The sequence below is a fragment of the Pipistrellus kuhlii genome, unplaced genomic scaffold, assembly GCF_014108245.1.
Source record: "Pipistrellus kuhlii isolate mPipKuh1 unplaced genomic scaffold, mPipKuh1.p scaffold_m20_p_34, whole genome shotgun sequence".
Classification (NCBI taxonomy): Eukaryota; Metazoa; Chordata; class Mammalia; order Chiroptera; family Vespertilionidae; genus Pipistrellus; species Pipistrellus kuhlii.
In genome coordinates this window covers 23,384-40,000 of record NW_023425534.1, presented here as the reverse complement: position 1 = coordinate 40,000, position 16,617 = coordinate 23,384, and the positions used below count along the sequence as shown (strand labels likewise).

At 62.7% G+C, this 16,617-nt stretch overlaps 1 protein-coding gene across 2 annotated transcripts; it reads left to right on the top strand.

The window, feature by feature from the left end:
• The first annotated feature begins 2,488 nt into the window (after positions 1-2,488).
• Positions 2,489-15,890, top strand: UBE2J2 (ubiquitin conjugating enzyme E2 J2). 2 transcript variants are annotated; one of them, XM_036461012.2, is made up of 7 exons: positions 2,489-2,512; positions 7,855-7,985; positions 10,774-10,814; positions 13,877-13,979; positions 14,054-14,192; positions 14,683-14,763; positions 15,274-15,890. In XM_036461012.2, the coding sequence occupies exons 1-7, from the start codon at positions 2,498-2,500 to the stop codon at positions 15,556-15,558; spliced, it is 795 nt and encodes a 264-aa protein (XP_036316905.1). In that variant the 5' UTR covers positions 2,489-2,497; the 3' UTR covers positions 15,559-15,890. The 2 variants fall into 2 exon arrangements, with proteins under 2 accessions (XP_036316905.1, XP_036316906.1); XM_036461013.2 differs by lacking the exon at positions 2,489-2,512 and adding an exon at positions 3,847-4,036.
• The last annotated feature ends 727 nt before the right edge of the window (positions 15,891-16,617 follow it).

The following is a 16,617-nucleotide window of genomic DNA, read 5'->3' as shown; positions in this document are numbered from 1 at the left end:
CAGGGGCGGCCAGGGGTCGGGACCTGAGGCCCCAGGAAGTCGAGCTGTGGCCTGCCTGGCTCCCAGTCCTGCCCCGGAGGCTCGCGTCCCACTCACCCCAGCGCGGAGACTCAGGGCCTGAGCGGGCCAGACCTGCCGCCCTGCACACACTGAGTCACGCGTGGGCCTCCAGCGGGCTTTCCGCGCTGTCCCCATCGGGGACTGAGTCACCGGCCTCCGGGGACTGGGTACAGGTGTCCCGGGGCTGGGCCCTCCCACCCACCAGCTGGGGCGCCTGGGGAGGGGGCCGAGCCTCGGGAAGCAGCTGCTGGGGCTCCGCCAGCACACGGCTGCCAGGTATGCAGAGCAGGCTGCTCCCGTGTACGCTGAGAACATGCGTGTCCCAGCAAGCCGGCCGGCTTCGCGGGAACTCTGGTACCCGGTGGGGTGGGTGGGCTCCCCCCCCTCCTGTGGTCTTCTGTGCTGGGCCCCTATTGCCTTGCCACTGGGAGCACGTGCCACCCCGGGGTGCTGCTGGTGGGCGCCCCATGGTACCATGCCCACCTGTGTCCCCTCCCCGCGGCCGTGCTGACCCTCAGCTGCGGCTGCAGGTGAGCGAGGGGACTCCGGCAGGTGCTTCTGGCTCCAGTGCCCATGTCTCCCTCCTCCAGACCTGCAGCCCAGCCCGCTCCCACCCCCACCGCCCCACGGGGGCTCCGGGCAGAGGGGACTCTGGGGTTGGCCTTGAGGGCCCTTCAGAGCCTCCAGGGCGTCCTGGACGGGGCCCCAGGCACGCTGGGCGAACGCGGGCACGAATTCTGAGACCCCTCAGATACAGCAGGAACAGGGGGCTCCCCAGTCATACGTGCACATGGATGTGCACAAACACACACGCTCAGCACACACACCAAGCCCGCAGTCAGTGGGGGCTCCGTGGCTCTCCTGCCTCACTGTGTGTGTGTGTGTGTGTGTGTGTGTGTGTGCATGCATGCGGGCTCAGGGGCACACGTGGGACACCCTCCCCACGTCAGGCTGAGGAGACCCCAGGACACGCTGCCCGACGGCCCCACATCCGGTACCTGTGCAGGTGCCTCCATTCTCCCGGTGCGGTGGCCAGGCTGCAGCAGCTCCCGCCGGTGACGGAGGGATGTGGCCCGGCACCGGCTGGGCTGCCTCCTATTTATAACAGGCTGCACGGGCGAGGTGCTGGGGAGGGGCCAGCTGCCCGGGCAGCCCTGCCTGCTCTGGACACGGAAGGGGAAAACTCTGGGGGCCGGGAGGGAGTCCCTCCCCTTGGTGCGTGCCCGGGACCCTGACCCCCGCTGGGAATGAGGGGGTTCAGGCTTCTGGAGGGAGGGAGACGAGAGGCCTGTGATGGAGTGGGACCCCCTTGGATGGCAGTTCTGCACCTCCCTGAGCAGAGCTCTTGGCCCTTAAGGTCAGGTCTCCCTGAGGCCAGACACCTGCTCTTCCTGCTCCTGCGGACCCCTCAACCCCTGCTTTCGCCTCCTGTCAGGCCTGCCCAGCTCACTCCACCGGCTCTGAGCACAGGCGTTTGTGGCCAAGGTGTCCCCCAGGGCCAGCCACCCAGCTGCTGGGACGGGCACTAATTCCGGGACCACCCTGGGGCCTGGGTGTGGAGATGGCACTCGGAGCCCCAAGGCACCCGGCACAGCCTCCCCGTCGGACACTGAGGCCACCACTGACCACACCACCCACCGCGGTGCCACCCTGATGCCAAGGCCATACCCTATACCCTGAGGCTGCACACCACGTGCACTGACATGCCCTGTTACCCACAAAGGGGACCTGCCACGTCATGGCCACACAAATGCTAAGACCACACACACCACACACCAGCAGCACACACCACCTTCATGGCCCAAATGGAGTCATCTCTGAGGCTGACATCCTCGGCCCACGTGTGGACGCGTGAGGCCAGATGGGGTCCAAACCCCTGCCCCCAGGGGGACCCACAGTCTGTGCTCCCACTGGGGGATCCTCACCGTCCCCCACAACCAGAACTACAGCCTGGGCCCTGGTGTGAGGGGTCCGTGCAGGCCCGACTGCTCCCTCCTCCCCTGGCCAGGCCCTGGGTCCCTGGCACCCTAACCCCCAGTCAGTGCCGAGGTCTGCGGGGCCGGGCCGGTCGGCTCTGGGGAGGGGGGAGGTCACCGGCCTCATGGCTCAGAAAGAGGTGGGTGCTCCCGGTGACGTGCCGGGGGCAGGGCTGGCCCTGGCCTCACAGGGTGTGGGTGCGAATCACGACGAAGTCACTGCGACCTTTCAGGAATTACTCAGCCTCTGGAGCCGTTTCCGCTCCCCGTGGAGGCGCCTCTCCCTGTGCAGGCTCCGAGGGGAACCCCCAGCCTCTTAGAAGGAAAGAGGTGCAGGGGGAGGAAGCGAGCTGGTTCCCACGCTGGCTCCCTCGGCTGGTTTGCCCGGCTGAGGGATGACGAACAGGCAGGGCTCAGGCCGGCCCTGCAGCAGCCGCTCGGTCCCGTCTCAGGTGCCCTGGATGTGCCAGAGTCAGGCGAGCTGCCCTCCGCCCTCTGCCCTAGGTCAGGGCTGGGCCCGTCGGTGCTTGGTGTCCACCTGAGAGCCAGGTGGCCCAGCACAGCGACGGCCCCTCTGGATCTGTCCCGGCCGACGACTACCTTCTGCCTCACAGTCGACAGGCAGCATCTTCCCCTGGCACAACCCGTGGGGGACCCCCACCCCCCACATGGTCCTCTCCCGGGCTGCCCCTTGAAGGGGTGCGGGGGGGCAGTGTGCTGACCTATCTAGCTACCCAGCCCCCACCTTGTCCAGACACCAACCTTCCCGCTGCCCCATGTCTGCCACCCGCCTGCCCCTCTGAACGTCCCCCATGGTGGGAGGGTTCCCTGTGGGACTACCCTCCTCTCAACCCAGGCTCTGCCGCCCCCCAGGGCCAGGGAGGGGCCGTGGGAGCCGAAGCGGGCCTCGCCGCCTGTCCACTGGTGCATAATGACCCCATTCATGGGCTGGGTGGAAGACTCGCCCGGAAACAGTGGAAGAATTTTTATGAGAACAGCTCTCCCCAGGGGCAGGGGCCGGGCAGACGTGCCCACAGCGGGTCCCACCTGGCACAGGTTCCGGCAGAGGCTGCCGCGGGGCACCCAGGGCTGGACGCTCAGGGGCCATGGGCCGGTTGGCTCACTGATGGGCCAGGGCCCTCCTCTGTTAAGTGCGTAGAATAATTGGGCCCCCAGCCAACTGGGAGGAGCCATTATTATTATTATTACTATTATTATTTTACATTTTAATATGTTTGTATTGATGGTTAGAGAGAGGGGAAGGGAAAGGGATAGACATCAGCTAGAAACATCACGGATGAGCCGCCTCCTGCACCGCCCCTTCGGGGGATGGAGTGCGCAATCCGGGCATGTGCCCTGAGCTGGAACCGAACCGTGACCTCTGGGTTCCTGGGCCGACGCTCACCATTGAGCCACACCGGCCGGGCTGGGAGGATCCTTTGAAAGGCGGCGGGGCCCAGTGGCTCAGGGGTCACCCTTTATCCGGGCCTGTCTGTCTCGGATTCTCCTGAGCCGGAATCCTGGGGAGTAGAGTGTCCGGAGCTGGGGAGGGGGTCAGGGACCCCCTTGGTCCATGTCCCCGACGCTTCCCGCAGGAGGGGGCTGTGGCGGCGCGAGGCCCGGGAGGGCGATGGCCGCCGGATCGATCACACCTGCCGCCGGGGTCCGGGTACATCCTGGCGGAGCTGCCGCCAGTGCGCACGCGTCGAGGCCCCGCCTCCCTGGGCGGGGGAGGGAGCAGCGAGACGAGGGCAACGGCCTCCGGGCTGCCTAGAGCGGCCGCCGAGCGAGCCGCGCACCGGAACCGGAAGCGAGGATGACCCCGCCCCCGGACGGCCATCTTGGAAGCTGAGGCGGCGGCGGCGGCGCTGCGGCGGGGCGGTGGGCTCGGTCCCCGGCGGTGCGGCTCTCCGGCGCGGGCCCCACTCTCCGCTCCTGCTCCGGCCTCGACCTCGGCGAGCCTGAGCGCGGCGGCGGCCCACGCGCGGCGGCGGGGAGAGGTGAGCGCGCCGCCGGCCTGCGGCGGGGCCTCGGTCGCGCGTCCGATCCGCGGGAGCCGGCCCGCGGGGGGCCAGGGCGCGGGTCTCGGGGCCCCTGGGTGCCCACCCCGCCCGACCCGCCGCTCGCGGGGCTCCGCCCGGAGGCCGGCGCGGAACCCGAGGTCGGTTGCGGCGGGCGCCCGGGGCTGCCGGCCGGGTGGTCCTGCGGCAAACTCGGCACTCGGTTGGCCGGCCGCACGGTGGGTCCCTTCCGGAAAGGCGCCCGTCAGTGCCGCGCGCGGGCACCTCCCGGCGGGCCGGCGGGGCGCTCGGTGTGGATGTGTCCGGGTCCGTTGGGGCGGCCGCGGGGGTGCCGTTCCGCCGCCGCTCCGCCCTGACAGTTAGAACCGCCTCGGCCTCCGCAGCCCCGGGAGGGAGTGTCCGGGGTCCCGCCCGCCCTGGCGGGGCAGGAGGGCCATGCAGGCGGGAGAGCGGGAGCCGGGGTCGGAGGACTCTCCATCCCGGCAGCCGGAGCGGGACTCGGTCCCCGACGGACAAGTTCCTGTCGATATCCGGTCCACTCTCCTCTTCGAATGACCTGCCTCCTCCCAGACTCTGGCCACATGTAAACTTCTAAGTTTTTTTCCCTATGAAAACGCCCCTTAGCCCGTCCTAATTCAGAGCCGGCTCCCAGCCATTCATTGCGGGGCCCTGGCAGCAAACAGCCAGAGCAGGTGAGGCCGCGGCTCCGCGGGCCTGGAGCTAACAGGTGCCCACGAGCAGCCCCGGCGATGGAAGGCGGGGCCCTCCGGCGCCAGAGAGGGGACCCGGGGGTCCCGCCGAACGGGGAGGTCCCGTGTGCAGGTCCCAGGCCGGTGGGATCCCGGTGCCCAGAACTGCATGCAGTTCACAGCCTGCACGTCCGGGCAGCGCCGGACCCTCCTGGCCGCTCCACGCTCAGGCAGGTACCCGGGTGGTGGCGGAGCCGCCTCCTGAGCCCGGGCGCCCGGCCAGCCTGTGAAGCAATCCTGGTGGAGATCGGAGAGACTTCTCTCAAAGTCCTGGGCCTGCACGTCACGTGCCTGCCCGGCTGTCGGGCAAGGTCTCATGCCACGCTGTCACCTGAGCTGCGCGTCCGCGGGGCGGGAGGGATGCCCGAGAGGAGGGGCAGGGTGAACAGACGCTGGACAGTCTGTCCCCATGGGAGGCTGAAGGGACTCGTGTCCTGTGAGGTGGGTGCCTGCCTTCAGCAGTGGTGGGTGTACTCTTGAAAAACCCATGCTGGCTTCCTCTCTCTCTCTCTCTCTTTTTATTTTATTTATTTTTAAGAGAGAGGACCAGTCAGCATTGACCTAAGAACCAGGAGGTCACGGTCTGATTCCCGGTCGAAGCACAAGCCTGGTTTGTGGGCTAGATCCCTAGTCTGATAGGAGGCAGCCCATCAATGATTCTCATCATCGATGTTTCTATTTCTCTCCCCCCCGCCCCTTTTAAAAACACATCTTTATTGATTTCAGGTATTTCCTTCACTGTAGCACCCCTGAGTGCTCGGTCTGGGGGGCTTGGTGTGCGAGAGCCTGAGACATGTCCTGTCTGAGGGGACAGTTGGGAGAAATGTCTCCCGGAAACCCTGAGAGCACTGCTCTGGGTGTGAACCGGAGCCCTTCCTTTGTACCAGCTGAGCCGGTGGATCGCAAATGTGATCCGAAAGCCCACGGCTTTGGAAGCAACAGAGAGAGGAGTCGGTGCCTGACAGGCATGGCCAGTCTTACGTGTGTGGCTGCCCGTTGGCCAGCACTAAGTGTCCGGCGTGGCCACCTCGCTGATGCAGACACAGCTGCCCCTGAGCCAGCACACTGCTCTGTGGGCGGAGTGTGACCTCAGGGCAGATGTGGAGAGGAGGCGGGACACGACCTGGGGTGGCCCTGCTTGTGGGTGGCCCTGCTTGTGGGTGGCCCTGCTTGTTGCCAGGTGTTGGCACCTCCGGCCAGGAGCCTGGGAGCAGTGCTGTGTGGGGCAGTGCCGCCTCCCAGGTTGGTCGGTGGCTGCGCACGGCTGTCGGCTGGGCCCGGTGGGCACCTGTGTTGTATGGAGCTGGGCCGAGGGAGGTCAGTGGAGGGGAGAGGCATTGAAGCAGGAAGTCAGGGAGGCTTTTGAGGGTCTCGGCTTTAGAGCTACGCTGGGAAGGGCCGGGGTGAGAGTCTGCCAGTAGACCGGGCCCCCAGAAGCCGGTGCTCATCAGGAGAAGGGGTTTGGACCCGAGGCAGTTCAGCGGCCTTGGGAGTTGGGAACTGGAGGCTGCCTGGTGCTGCTTTGTAGAGGGGCTGGTGGGCGGGGGAGGGATGGCAGGCGGGGGAGGGTTGGCGGGCGTTGATCTGCTTGGCTGGGGGGGGTATGGGGGGGTTGTCAAGGGCTGTGGTGAGAACTGTGGTGACAAGTTAGCCTGACTTGGTGTCCAGGAAGGACTGGAACTGGGAGAGACGAGAAGCCTGGAGGCCAGGCTGAGTTGGTGGGAATGGGGGAGGGAGGGAAGCAGGGTCCTGAGGGTGAGAGACCTCAGAGCTAGCAGCAGGGAGGGTGATGGTGCCCGCCAGAGGACGGGGTGTGTGTGTGTGTGTGGGGGGGGTGCTGCCTGTCCTGCGGAGACCGGTCTGCAGGCCCTGGGTGCGGAGTGAGCACACCCAGTTGGGTGTGGTCTGTGGGGCTGGTGCTCTGGGGAGGGTTCGAGCTCTGATGAGGTGATGCAGAAGCTGAGGGAGGAGGGAGGGAAGGAACAAGCCCATGGCTGACCCCAGGGAATACATGTGTGGAGGCTGGAGGCCGAGAAGGGCAGGCATGGTGGGGGTGCGTGACCTCAGATTTGTAGGGACAGGGAGGTCAGGGTGCAGAGAGCCCGGCCACTGCTGTCCTGTGCTGTGGCGAGATGAGCTGGAACACCGAGTGGCAGAGGGTGGAGTGGGGTGAGCGGGAGGGAAGGCCCCTCCTCCGTTGCCCACATCCAGTCTGCCGCCCCGCGGCGGGTGCGCCCTCCTTCCTGTCCGCACACCCTGCGTGTCCTGCTGTCGGTCGCGCCGTGGGCCAGCGCTCTCACACTTCCTTTTCAGCAGTGTGACTTTTTGCCTTCCCACTTACATTGTGAGAAACTCGGTAGAGGAAGCAGTCGGGTTGGCTCTGTTCTGTGCCTGTGAGAGTGGGGCCCCTGTCTCCCTGACTCGGCCATGCCTCTTCTCTCCAATGACTGCTTTACTCCTGGTCCAGTCTTTGGCGCTGCCCTGCCCGCCCTGTCTCTCCCACGTCATCCTGTCTGTCCCATGCTTCCTGTCCGTCCTGATGCACCAGACACTTGGGTCTGAGACCCTCTGGAGCAGCCTTGTTCCCACCGTTCTCTGCTCCTGACGCAGTGACCCAGTGCTGTCCTGGGCACAGTGCTCCTTAGGCCTCTGCCTGAAAGTTTCCTTCCCGCTCTGCCCAGCACATGCATCTGAGTCTGTCAAGGGTCCCTGCCTCTCCAGAACCAGAGTGACAGCGGTGCTGGGCTGAGGGAGTGAAGGGGTTACAGGGGCTGGTGGGTGCGTCCTAAGTGCTGTGGTCCGGGAGCACAGCTGAGCCACGTGTGCAGCGGCCCAGGTCCTGTGCAGGCTTCAGACACTCCCACCACGACTGCTTGGGATTAGATGAGGTGGGACGGGAGACTGTGGCCTACGGTGTGGGTGGGAGTCGGGACAGCCTCGGCCTCGGAGTGGGGCTGAGGGAATGCTCTGAGTGATGGCTGCTGGGCTGGGCAGTGGCCCCGGGCGCTGTGTCTGGGCCCAGGTGAAGACACGTGCTTCTTTCAACAGATGAGCAGCAACAGCAATAGGAGAGCGCCAACCACAGCCACCCAGCGACTGAGACAGGACTACCTTCGGATTAAGAAAGACCCGGTGCCTTACATCTGTGCCGAGCCCCTCCCTTCCAATATCCTGGAGTGGTAAGGCCCTGCGGGTCAGTCCACACACACACACACTCACCACGCTCACCCAGGTTCCCGCGGTCGGGTGGTGGGCTGGGGGCTCCCGTCACGGAGCTGGGGAAGGGGCTCCTGCACCCCTCGTCGGTGCTGGCAGACGTCGGGAGGCCCGAGGCAGCTGGGACATGGGAGGGTAGCTGCCCACAGGGTCAGAAAGGTCCTCCTGGGAAGGACTCGCCGGGAGCCCACGGCGGCTCCGGTGTAGCTCAGCTCCAGAGGAGGAGTTCCTCTGAGTGTGGAGGAGCTGCCCGGCCCTGGGGAGGGACTGAGGGGCCGGCCGCCCTGGCCTCAGGGCCGGGTGGGCTCTGTGCCTGCACACGCTTCCTCGGGTCCTTCCTGCGTGACATGGGTTAGGAGGCGGCACGCCTCTGCGACAGGCTGCCCTTACCAGGGTGGCTGGGATGTTGAGAAATGAGGTGTAGTGCTAAATACTAAGAAGCATTTTCTCTTTGAAGAGTATTTTACATTTTAATCTTAAAAAGGAGCTAAAAATTAAAAAACAAATCTAGAGGAAAGAGATTTAACTAAGTTGAAAACAAGTGTTTTCCAACTGGGCAGTTTGTAATTTTTTTTTTTTAATCTATCTATTGATTTCAGATAGAAAGGGGGAGGGAGAAAGAGGTAGAAACATCAGTGATGTGAGAGAATCATTGATTGGCTGCCTCCTGCACACCCTCTACTGGGGTTCGAGCCCACTACCTGGGATGTTCCCTTGACCGGAGTCAAACCCTGGACCCTTCAGTCCACAAGCCGACATTCTGTCCATTGAGAGACACCAGCGAGGACCCAAGTGGGCAGTTTGGCTCAGTGGTTGGACTCTTGCCTGTGGACTGAAGGGTTGTGGGTTCAGTTCCTGGTCAAGGGCATTACCTTGGTTGCAGGTTCGATCCTGGCCCAGGTGGGAGGCAACCAGTTGATATGTCTCTCTTAGGTCCATGTTTCTCTCTTTCTCCCCTCCTTTCTCCCTTTCAGTCTCTGAAAATCAATGGGAAAAATATCCTCAGGTGAGGATTAAAGAAAAAAAAGTATTTTCCAGATGGGACAGGTGTTCAGGGAATCTGGGTCCACCTCCTTGGCTTACAGATGAGGGGGATCTGGCAGGTGTGGTGAAGGTTCTCAGGGTGACATGGGCCTCAGCGTGAGTAGGGTGGCAGTGTCCCCGCAGGGATCTCTCTGTTCCCAAATAATGATAAAAAAACAAGTGTGGCCCCAGGACACAGTCAACAGGGACCCCTCCCCACATCGCGTCAGAGTCCCCAGATTCAATCATTTGTTAAGAAGACCCATTGTTATGGTTTATTGCAGTGAAAATGCACAACAAAATCAGCAAAGGAAAAAGGCTTGGGCAGAGTCCATAGGAGACCAGGCACAGCCGCCTGCCCCTGGGACTCATGGGCACTCTCCACCTGGGAGCCCGTTAGACCCAGTGCCCAGGGTTTCCAACAGGGGGTGTCAGGCACCTCTGCCTGACACCCCCAGAGTCCCGGGCTGTAGGCCTCCTCCCAGCTCACCCAGCCCCAGGCGTGGGAGGACTCTGTGGGCTGGTTCCTCGGCAGACAGCAGGCAGCACTTCTGGATGAGGCTGTCCATCCTCTGAGCTCCATGCTGCTTGGGCTCTCACTGCACTTGCTTCTCTCCTCTCCTCTCCCTGTGCTTAGCCTGGCCAGGAACTGGAGCAGCGAAAAATTAAGGCCACACTCCCGAACGTGTCATGTGTTTAGCTTTAAGGGCTGTTCCTGGTCTGCTGACGTAGGATCACAGCATGTGCGTGTGTGTCTTTGTGTGTCTGTGTGACAGAGAGAGAGAGAGAGAGAGAGAGAGAGACAGACAGACAGACAGACAGACATATCAGGCAGGAGATGGCAGGTGTTGATCGGTGTATTAACCGTGTGTGTGTCGTAGTTGGAGGCAGGTCTCTCTGCTCTGGCATTTCTGCTGATCTTACCTCCACTTTCTCCTTTGTGCTTTTCTGCTGTCTGAGTGTCTGAGTGCAAACCCTCTGGCGTGAGCCGAAGCCTCCCCGGGGGTGAGGGAGTGGACGTGTGCACAACCCGGGCTCCAGGTGCAGGCGGTGGGACGGCAGGGCTGTCCCCGTGGCTTCTGCTTGAGGCAGCTCCTCCATGGTGCAGTCTGGTTCTCATGGGACATGGACCCTGGCACAGAGCCGGCTCCTGCACCGGCTGTCCCGTCTTGCCTTCTGCGGGGTGTGTGGCCACTGAGAAACACAGAACTTCAGTGGTGCTCACGAAGGCTGTGAAATTAGGTTTTTTTGTTTTTATTGGTCGGCTGCTTCTTTTTTATTTTATTGATTTTTTTACAGAGAGAAGGGAGAGGAATAGAGATCTAGAAACATCGATGAGAGAGAAACATTGACCAGCTGCCTCTTGCACACCCCCTACTGGGGATGTGCCCGCAACCAAGGTACATGCCCCTGACCGGAATCGAACCCGGGACCTTTCAGTCCGCAGACCGACGCTCTATCCACTGAGCCAAACCGGTTTCGGCTGAAATTAAGTTTTTAAGTGTTCTTTGATATTAATGGTTAGAGAGGATTAACCTCATATTGTGTTGAGGAGGCAGAGGGCTTTGTGGAAATGAAGAATGGTGGGCGAGGACCCCTGACCTTCAGTGTTGTTACCGACGGGTTGCTGTGGGTGCCTGGCTTGGTGGCCCTGAAACCCTGGCCTTGGAGTGACTCAGATTGGGGGAGCTGGGCACCCCAAAGCCAGCTAATTTTCTCTCCCCCCAGGCACTATGTGGTCCGAGGCCCTGAGACGACTCCTTACGAAGGTAAGCCGAGCCGTTGCTCGGAGCGAGAGCGAGAGCAGTGCTGTTTGCGCAGCTCTGCCTGCCGAGGGCCTTCACTTGGAAGGGGCCCTCTTTCCACGCTGGACTCTGGGAGTTTGCTCCGAGTGTGGTCTTGTGCATGTCTCAGGGACCATGTCCCAGGGGCCGTCTGTGCGCCCCTGGGTGGTGCCCAGGCTCCAGGGTCAGCGGGGTCAGGGCTAGGGGAGCAGTCCTGCTTGGTCCCTTTGTACTTTCTGAAGGGGTGTTGTTGAGGGGAAGATGGGTGTATCAGCTGCTCTTTCTAGGCCAGTCCTGGGCTCAGTGGTGGGCCCTGTCTGGACAGGGTGCTGAGGCGCAGGGAGGCCGTGGGACCTGCCTGGTCAGCAGGGCCTGCCTATCTCCTGGCTTCTGCTGATGCCATCAGGGTGCCGGTGTACTTACAGCGCAAACCTCGCAGCTGTCAGCAGGGCCTGGTGCACCAGCCGGGGTGTAGATGTTGCCGTGGCCAGGCAGTGCCGGCACAGCCGTGCCCAGGTGGGCAGCGCTTCGCTGCCAGCCGTTAGGTCCTGGCTAGAGCGCTGTGTGGGTTTGTGGGTTTCACTGGGAAGCGTTGTGCTGTGGAGGTCTGAGCGTGCTGGCATCAGCGTGGGCAGCCGAGTGGGAGGGAGGCTCTCTAGGGCCCGGGGTCCCTTTCTGGGAGGGTTTGCCCAGGAACCACATCCAGAAGCAGAGCTGTGGGGTGGGTGTGTCACTGGGGTTCCCTGGGGGACGTCCCAGTGCCCGGCAGTGGTGTGGGCTCTCGGATGACCTGCCGGGTGGGGCTGCTAGAACACTGGAAAGATGGGCTTCAGAACAGGGCCAGGCCGGGCATGTTTTTATGGAGCCCTCCGCTGACTGCTCTCAGTAGGATCTCCATGGGACCAGCCAAGCTGCTGCCTCTGTCCATCCGTCCGGGAGGGACAACTGTCGGGGCTCTGAGTCGGGCCTTTGTGGCCCCTGAGGGGTGACTGTCCTCCCCTTGCTCCTCCCTGGCTCCTGGGCGTCCTGACTGTGCTCCCCGTCTCCCATGCTCCTCTCCTATGTCCACGCCGTCCCTGTCTCGGACCCCACTGTCCTGCTCTCTCTGGGCACAGCCAGCCCCTGCAGTCAGCACCTGTGCCTGTTGCCCAGCCTGCCACCGAGTCTCTGGGCTGGTCCTCAGAGCCATCCTCCCATCAAACCCAGACACACAGAAGCTTACTCTAAAGGTTTTGTTCTGAAACTTAAATGGAAGGCAAAGGACCCTGAGTGTTGATAGCTCACGATTTAAAAAGAATAAAGTGGGAGGACTCCCTTTGCTGATGACTTGTGTCTGCAGGGAGAGGCGGGGACAGGACTGGGTGGGGCTGCAGGTGTCGGCGTTGTGATGGCCCACGGACTGTTGACCGAGTTGCGAAGGGAGTCGTAGCTGCCCCCTCAGGTTTCCCTCCTGACGTGGCTTGGTTGCGCTGACACTGGAATGCAAGGTGCAAGCTGCTGGCACAGGGGTCCACCTCCTGGCACCTTCCTGCCTAGGAGGACCCCTTGAGGCTCCCCTCAGCCCAGGCTCTCGCAGAGTTCCCTCCGTGGTGTGGAGTGTGTGTGTGCGTGTAGGTCAGGGTTTACCGTGCGCGTTTCGCAGCGGGCTGTCCTCTCCCTGCAGGGCTGGAGCTGCCCAAGCCCTGGCACCTGAGGACAGCGGGTGTGGCCAGCTCAGTGGGTGGGTTGGAGGGGTTCAGGGCACCGGGAACTGGGCTCTCTGGTCTCGGGTGGGTGATGGAGGAGGAGCGCTGGGCTGGTGTGTGTGCTGAGAGGTCAGTTTTCTTGGCAGGTTCCCCTCAGCGAGTGGGGGGCCCCTCACATCCTCCACTGCGCTCACTGCGCTGTCCTCGCTGCTCAGGTCGCTTCCTGGGGGGCAGGGCCTGTGTGTCGGGCTTTCCTAGCGATTGTGAGTGAGTGCTGAGTGTGTGTCAGTGCTGCCTCCTGGGTGGGCGTGTCTGGGTGGAGCCGGCCCCACAGATGGCTCTCGGGAGGGAAGGACAGGCGTGAGGTGGCAGGGGCACTGCAGCCAGACGGGCAGAGCCCTTGGCCGTTCTGGATGGTGTGTGCCAGGCCTTGAGGCGGGCCATGCCTGGGTGTGAGGACAGGGCAGCGCTCCTCAAGCCACAGTGAACGTGCACGTGCACACGCATGCACACTGGCACACGTCCCTGGAGCGCGGGTGAGCCTCGGAGATGGGCGGGTGGAGGCGGTGAGGCCAGCCACGTGCCAGCTCGACCAGCTGGCAGAGTGGGTGTGATGGGGGCAGGGGACCCAGATTTTAGTCAACAGCCGAGAGGATGGGTTGCTGTTTGAGGAGAGGAGCAGGAGTCCGTCTGGGACCTTTCTGGGGTTTGGAGAGGGTCCAGGGTCCAGGCAGAGGTGCCAGGCAGAGGGAGAGCCGCACGGTCTCCCCGTGTCATGTGAGTCAGGTGAGGCCCCAGGAGTGCGGGTCTGGGGAGTGTGCCAGAGAGCTGGACGCTGCACCTTGGGCATGGAGAGGCGGGGGGGTGGGGCAAGTGGGCAGGGGAGGGGGGTTCGAGGAGTCAGGCGTGATCTCACCCCATGGGGAGGTCTGGTGACCTCAAGGTCAGGTCTAGGGGGGCCATGATGGAATGTGAGCTGGAGTGATGGCACTCCGGACATGCTCCCGGGGATAAGATGGGGGCAGGTGGCAGGACCTGGACGGTGTGGGGGTCAGAGTTTGTTTTCTGTTGTTATGGTGGGAGGGAAGGTGGCCTGGCTGCTGCAGGGTGCAGTTTGGTGGAGGAGGAGCCGGTGGGTGTGGAGGGACCTGGAGAGGTGATCGCAGCAGACACGCTGTGGGTGGGTGTGGGCCGAGGAGCATGAAGGAGCTGAGATTGTCAGCATGTGGGCACCGTGGGGGTCTGTGAGCAGGTGGGCGGGTGGGTGGACGCAGGTGGACCTGTGAGTGGGTGGGTAGGTGGGTGCAGGCAGAGATGAGGAGGTGCTCTGTAGACATGACGGATCTTTCTGTTTCGATGCAGGTGGCTATTACCATGGAAAACTAATTTTTCCCAGAGAATTCCCCTTTAAACCTCCTAGTATTTATATGATAACCCCCAATGGAAGATTTAAGTGCAATACGAGGTAAGGCGCTCTGCCCTGCTGTGCGGCGATACGCGGCCGTGGTGAGCGCTCTGTTGAAGGCCCCTGTTTTGCAGGCTTTGTCTTTCCATCACGGACTTCCACCCAGACACCTGGAACCCGGCCTGGTCCGTCTCCACCATCCTGACCGGGCTCCTGAGCTTCATGGTGGAGAAGGGCCCCACCCTGGGCAGCATAGAGACGTCGGACTTCACGGTGAGGGCGAGGGCCTGGGGGGGGGGGGGGGCTCCTGCCATGTCCCTGCTCCCCAAGCACCATGGACCTCAGCCCTGGAGTCCCCTGTTCTTGGCCAAGCTTCCTGCAGACCCTGAGGGGTCACATGCGGTCACAGTGCCTACTCCTTTTGTTGACTGTTTTCTTGTTTTGTTTTTTAAATATATTTTTATTGATTTCGGAGAGGAAGGGAGAGGGAGAGAGAAACATCAGTGGTGTGAGAGGACCATTCATTGGCTGCCTGCTGCACACCCCACACTGGGGATGGAGCCCTTGCCTGGGCTGTGGCCTGGCTTTTATTCCTCTCTCATTTGGGTAAGCCTTCGGACATACGTTAGCTTTACTGTGGAGAACAGCCTGTCAAATGTGTCCCACAGTGGGAGGGCGCAGCCGTGATACAATCACCTGCTTTGGGAATTGGGAAGGACTGATGTTCACCTTGGGCTGATGTTTCCCTTCTCTTTCTTCCTAGAAAAGACAACTGGCGGCACAGAGTTTACTGTTTAATTTAAAGGACAAAGTCTTCTGTGAGTTGTTTCCCGAAGTCGTGGAGGTGAGAGTGCTTGGAGGTCAGCTTTGCTTCCGGGTCGGGGTTCAGTTGTCTCCAGAAGAACCATGTGCTCCTGCTCTGGCTGCAGGCGAGCACCCGAGGAAGCTCCCCGCATGTCCCAGGACCACAGGGGCGGAGCTGGGAACGGCCAGGAGCACGGCCTGGGTGTGGAGCTGGCCAGCTCAGCACCAGCGTGGGGTGCGGGTCTTGGGCCAGGAGTGGGAGCCCTGCATGAGGGCTGGGAATGCTCCCTGGTCCCAGTGGCTGGGAGCAGAAGGCTGGTGCACTTGGTCAGGCCGCAGTGACCATGCCACTCAGACCTGCTCAGGCCTATGCTGCCAGGGTGGAGCAGGTGGGTGATGTCAGGGCACTGGCCCCCGTGTCTTTGACTCGGTGGGTGCCAGGGTGAAACCTGCCAACGATGTCACCGTCTTGGTCTCCCTGGGGGCCGAGAGTCCTCCTCCTCCTACAGGAGCTGGTTTGTTAAGACCCTTTGTCCACTGCTTCTCCCAGGAGATTAAACAGAAGCAAAAAGCACAGGACGAGCTCAGCAGCAGACCCCCGGCGCTGCCCCTGCCAGACGTGGTTCCTGACGGGGACACGCACCACGGCCAGCACGGGCTGCAGCTCCTCAACGGGCGCGCGCCAGCGGCCGGGCCCCACCTCGCGGGCTTCCAGCAGGCCAACCGGCACCACGGACTCCTGGGCGGCGCCCTGGCGAACTTGTTTGTCATCGTTGGGTTTGCAGCCTTCGCCTACACGGTCAAGTACGTGCTGAGAAGCATAGCACAGGAGTGAGCTGCACGCCGGACGCAGTGGCCGAGAGCGAGGGACGGCCCGCCTGACCTGGCTGGCTGGACGCGCCATCCGCAGAGGGCGGACCGCCCGGCGCCTGGGGTTAGCTTTTTAAACACCATTAAGAGGAAACGAAAACCAGAGTGGGGGCTTGGACTGGAGCTTAGACGCAGTCCCGCCCACGCGCCCTGGTCTCGCTGTGGAGCTTGGGCTGTGGAGGGGCCTCGCGCTGTGGTTCTGTACCTCATCTCCTGCATTGTCTTTGGGACATGTTTTAGTAAACCTGTTTTTCATTTTATAGATTTGATCACTTAAAATATAAACCTTGATGCCTACGATTGCTCTGCGTGCCTTCTTCGTCCTGGGCCCTGCCACCGGGTGGGGCCGGCCCCAGGTGCCCAGAGACAGCCTGCGTCCGGAGGTGGCTGTGCTCACTGCGACCACAAGGGGTCGCCTTGTACTTGAGGAAGCGGCTGGGAACCCGGGCGGCGCTGCCTTCCTGTGACCTCGGCCGCCTCCTGGCTCCTGTGCCAGAGCCGTTGCTCTGAGCTCCTGGGGTCCGGGTGGCCCAGGAGCCCCTCCTCTGTGTGGAGGCCAAGGCCCCGCGTCTCCACAGGGGCCTCCCCGACAGGCGGCTCTGCTCCCTCACACTTGGTCCCACCCTTGGGCTGACCCAAAGGGTAGCTCTCCGCTCCTTCCCAGCGGATCACCTGCTGCTGGCCCTTCCGGAAGGCCCCTGGGCGCGGGCATCAGGAAGGAAGGGCAGAGCCCCGAACCTCCGTCTGCATCTGCTGACTGGCTCCCGGGCCCTCGGCAACGCTGGCCCGCTCCAGAGCCACGGAGACGCACGGTCTCACCTCTGACTGTGTTTTGATGCATTTATTTTAAATTCCTTGTAATTGACCCTGTGTGTGTTGAACCCACTCTGTGAACAGCTCTTCCATGATGTCTTTGCTCCTAAATGTTTGCTGTTTGTGTCTGTGGGTGGAAGTGCACCTGCTGGCCCGGGGCGAGCTGTGGGCATGGCCCGGGGTCTGCAGCAGAGGCAATGTCCTGACAGTG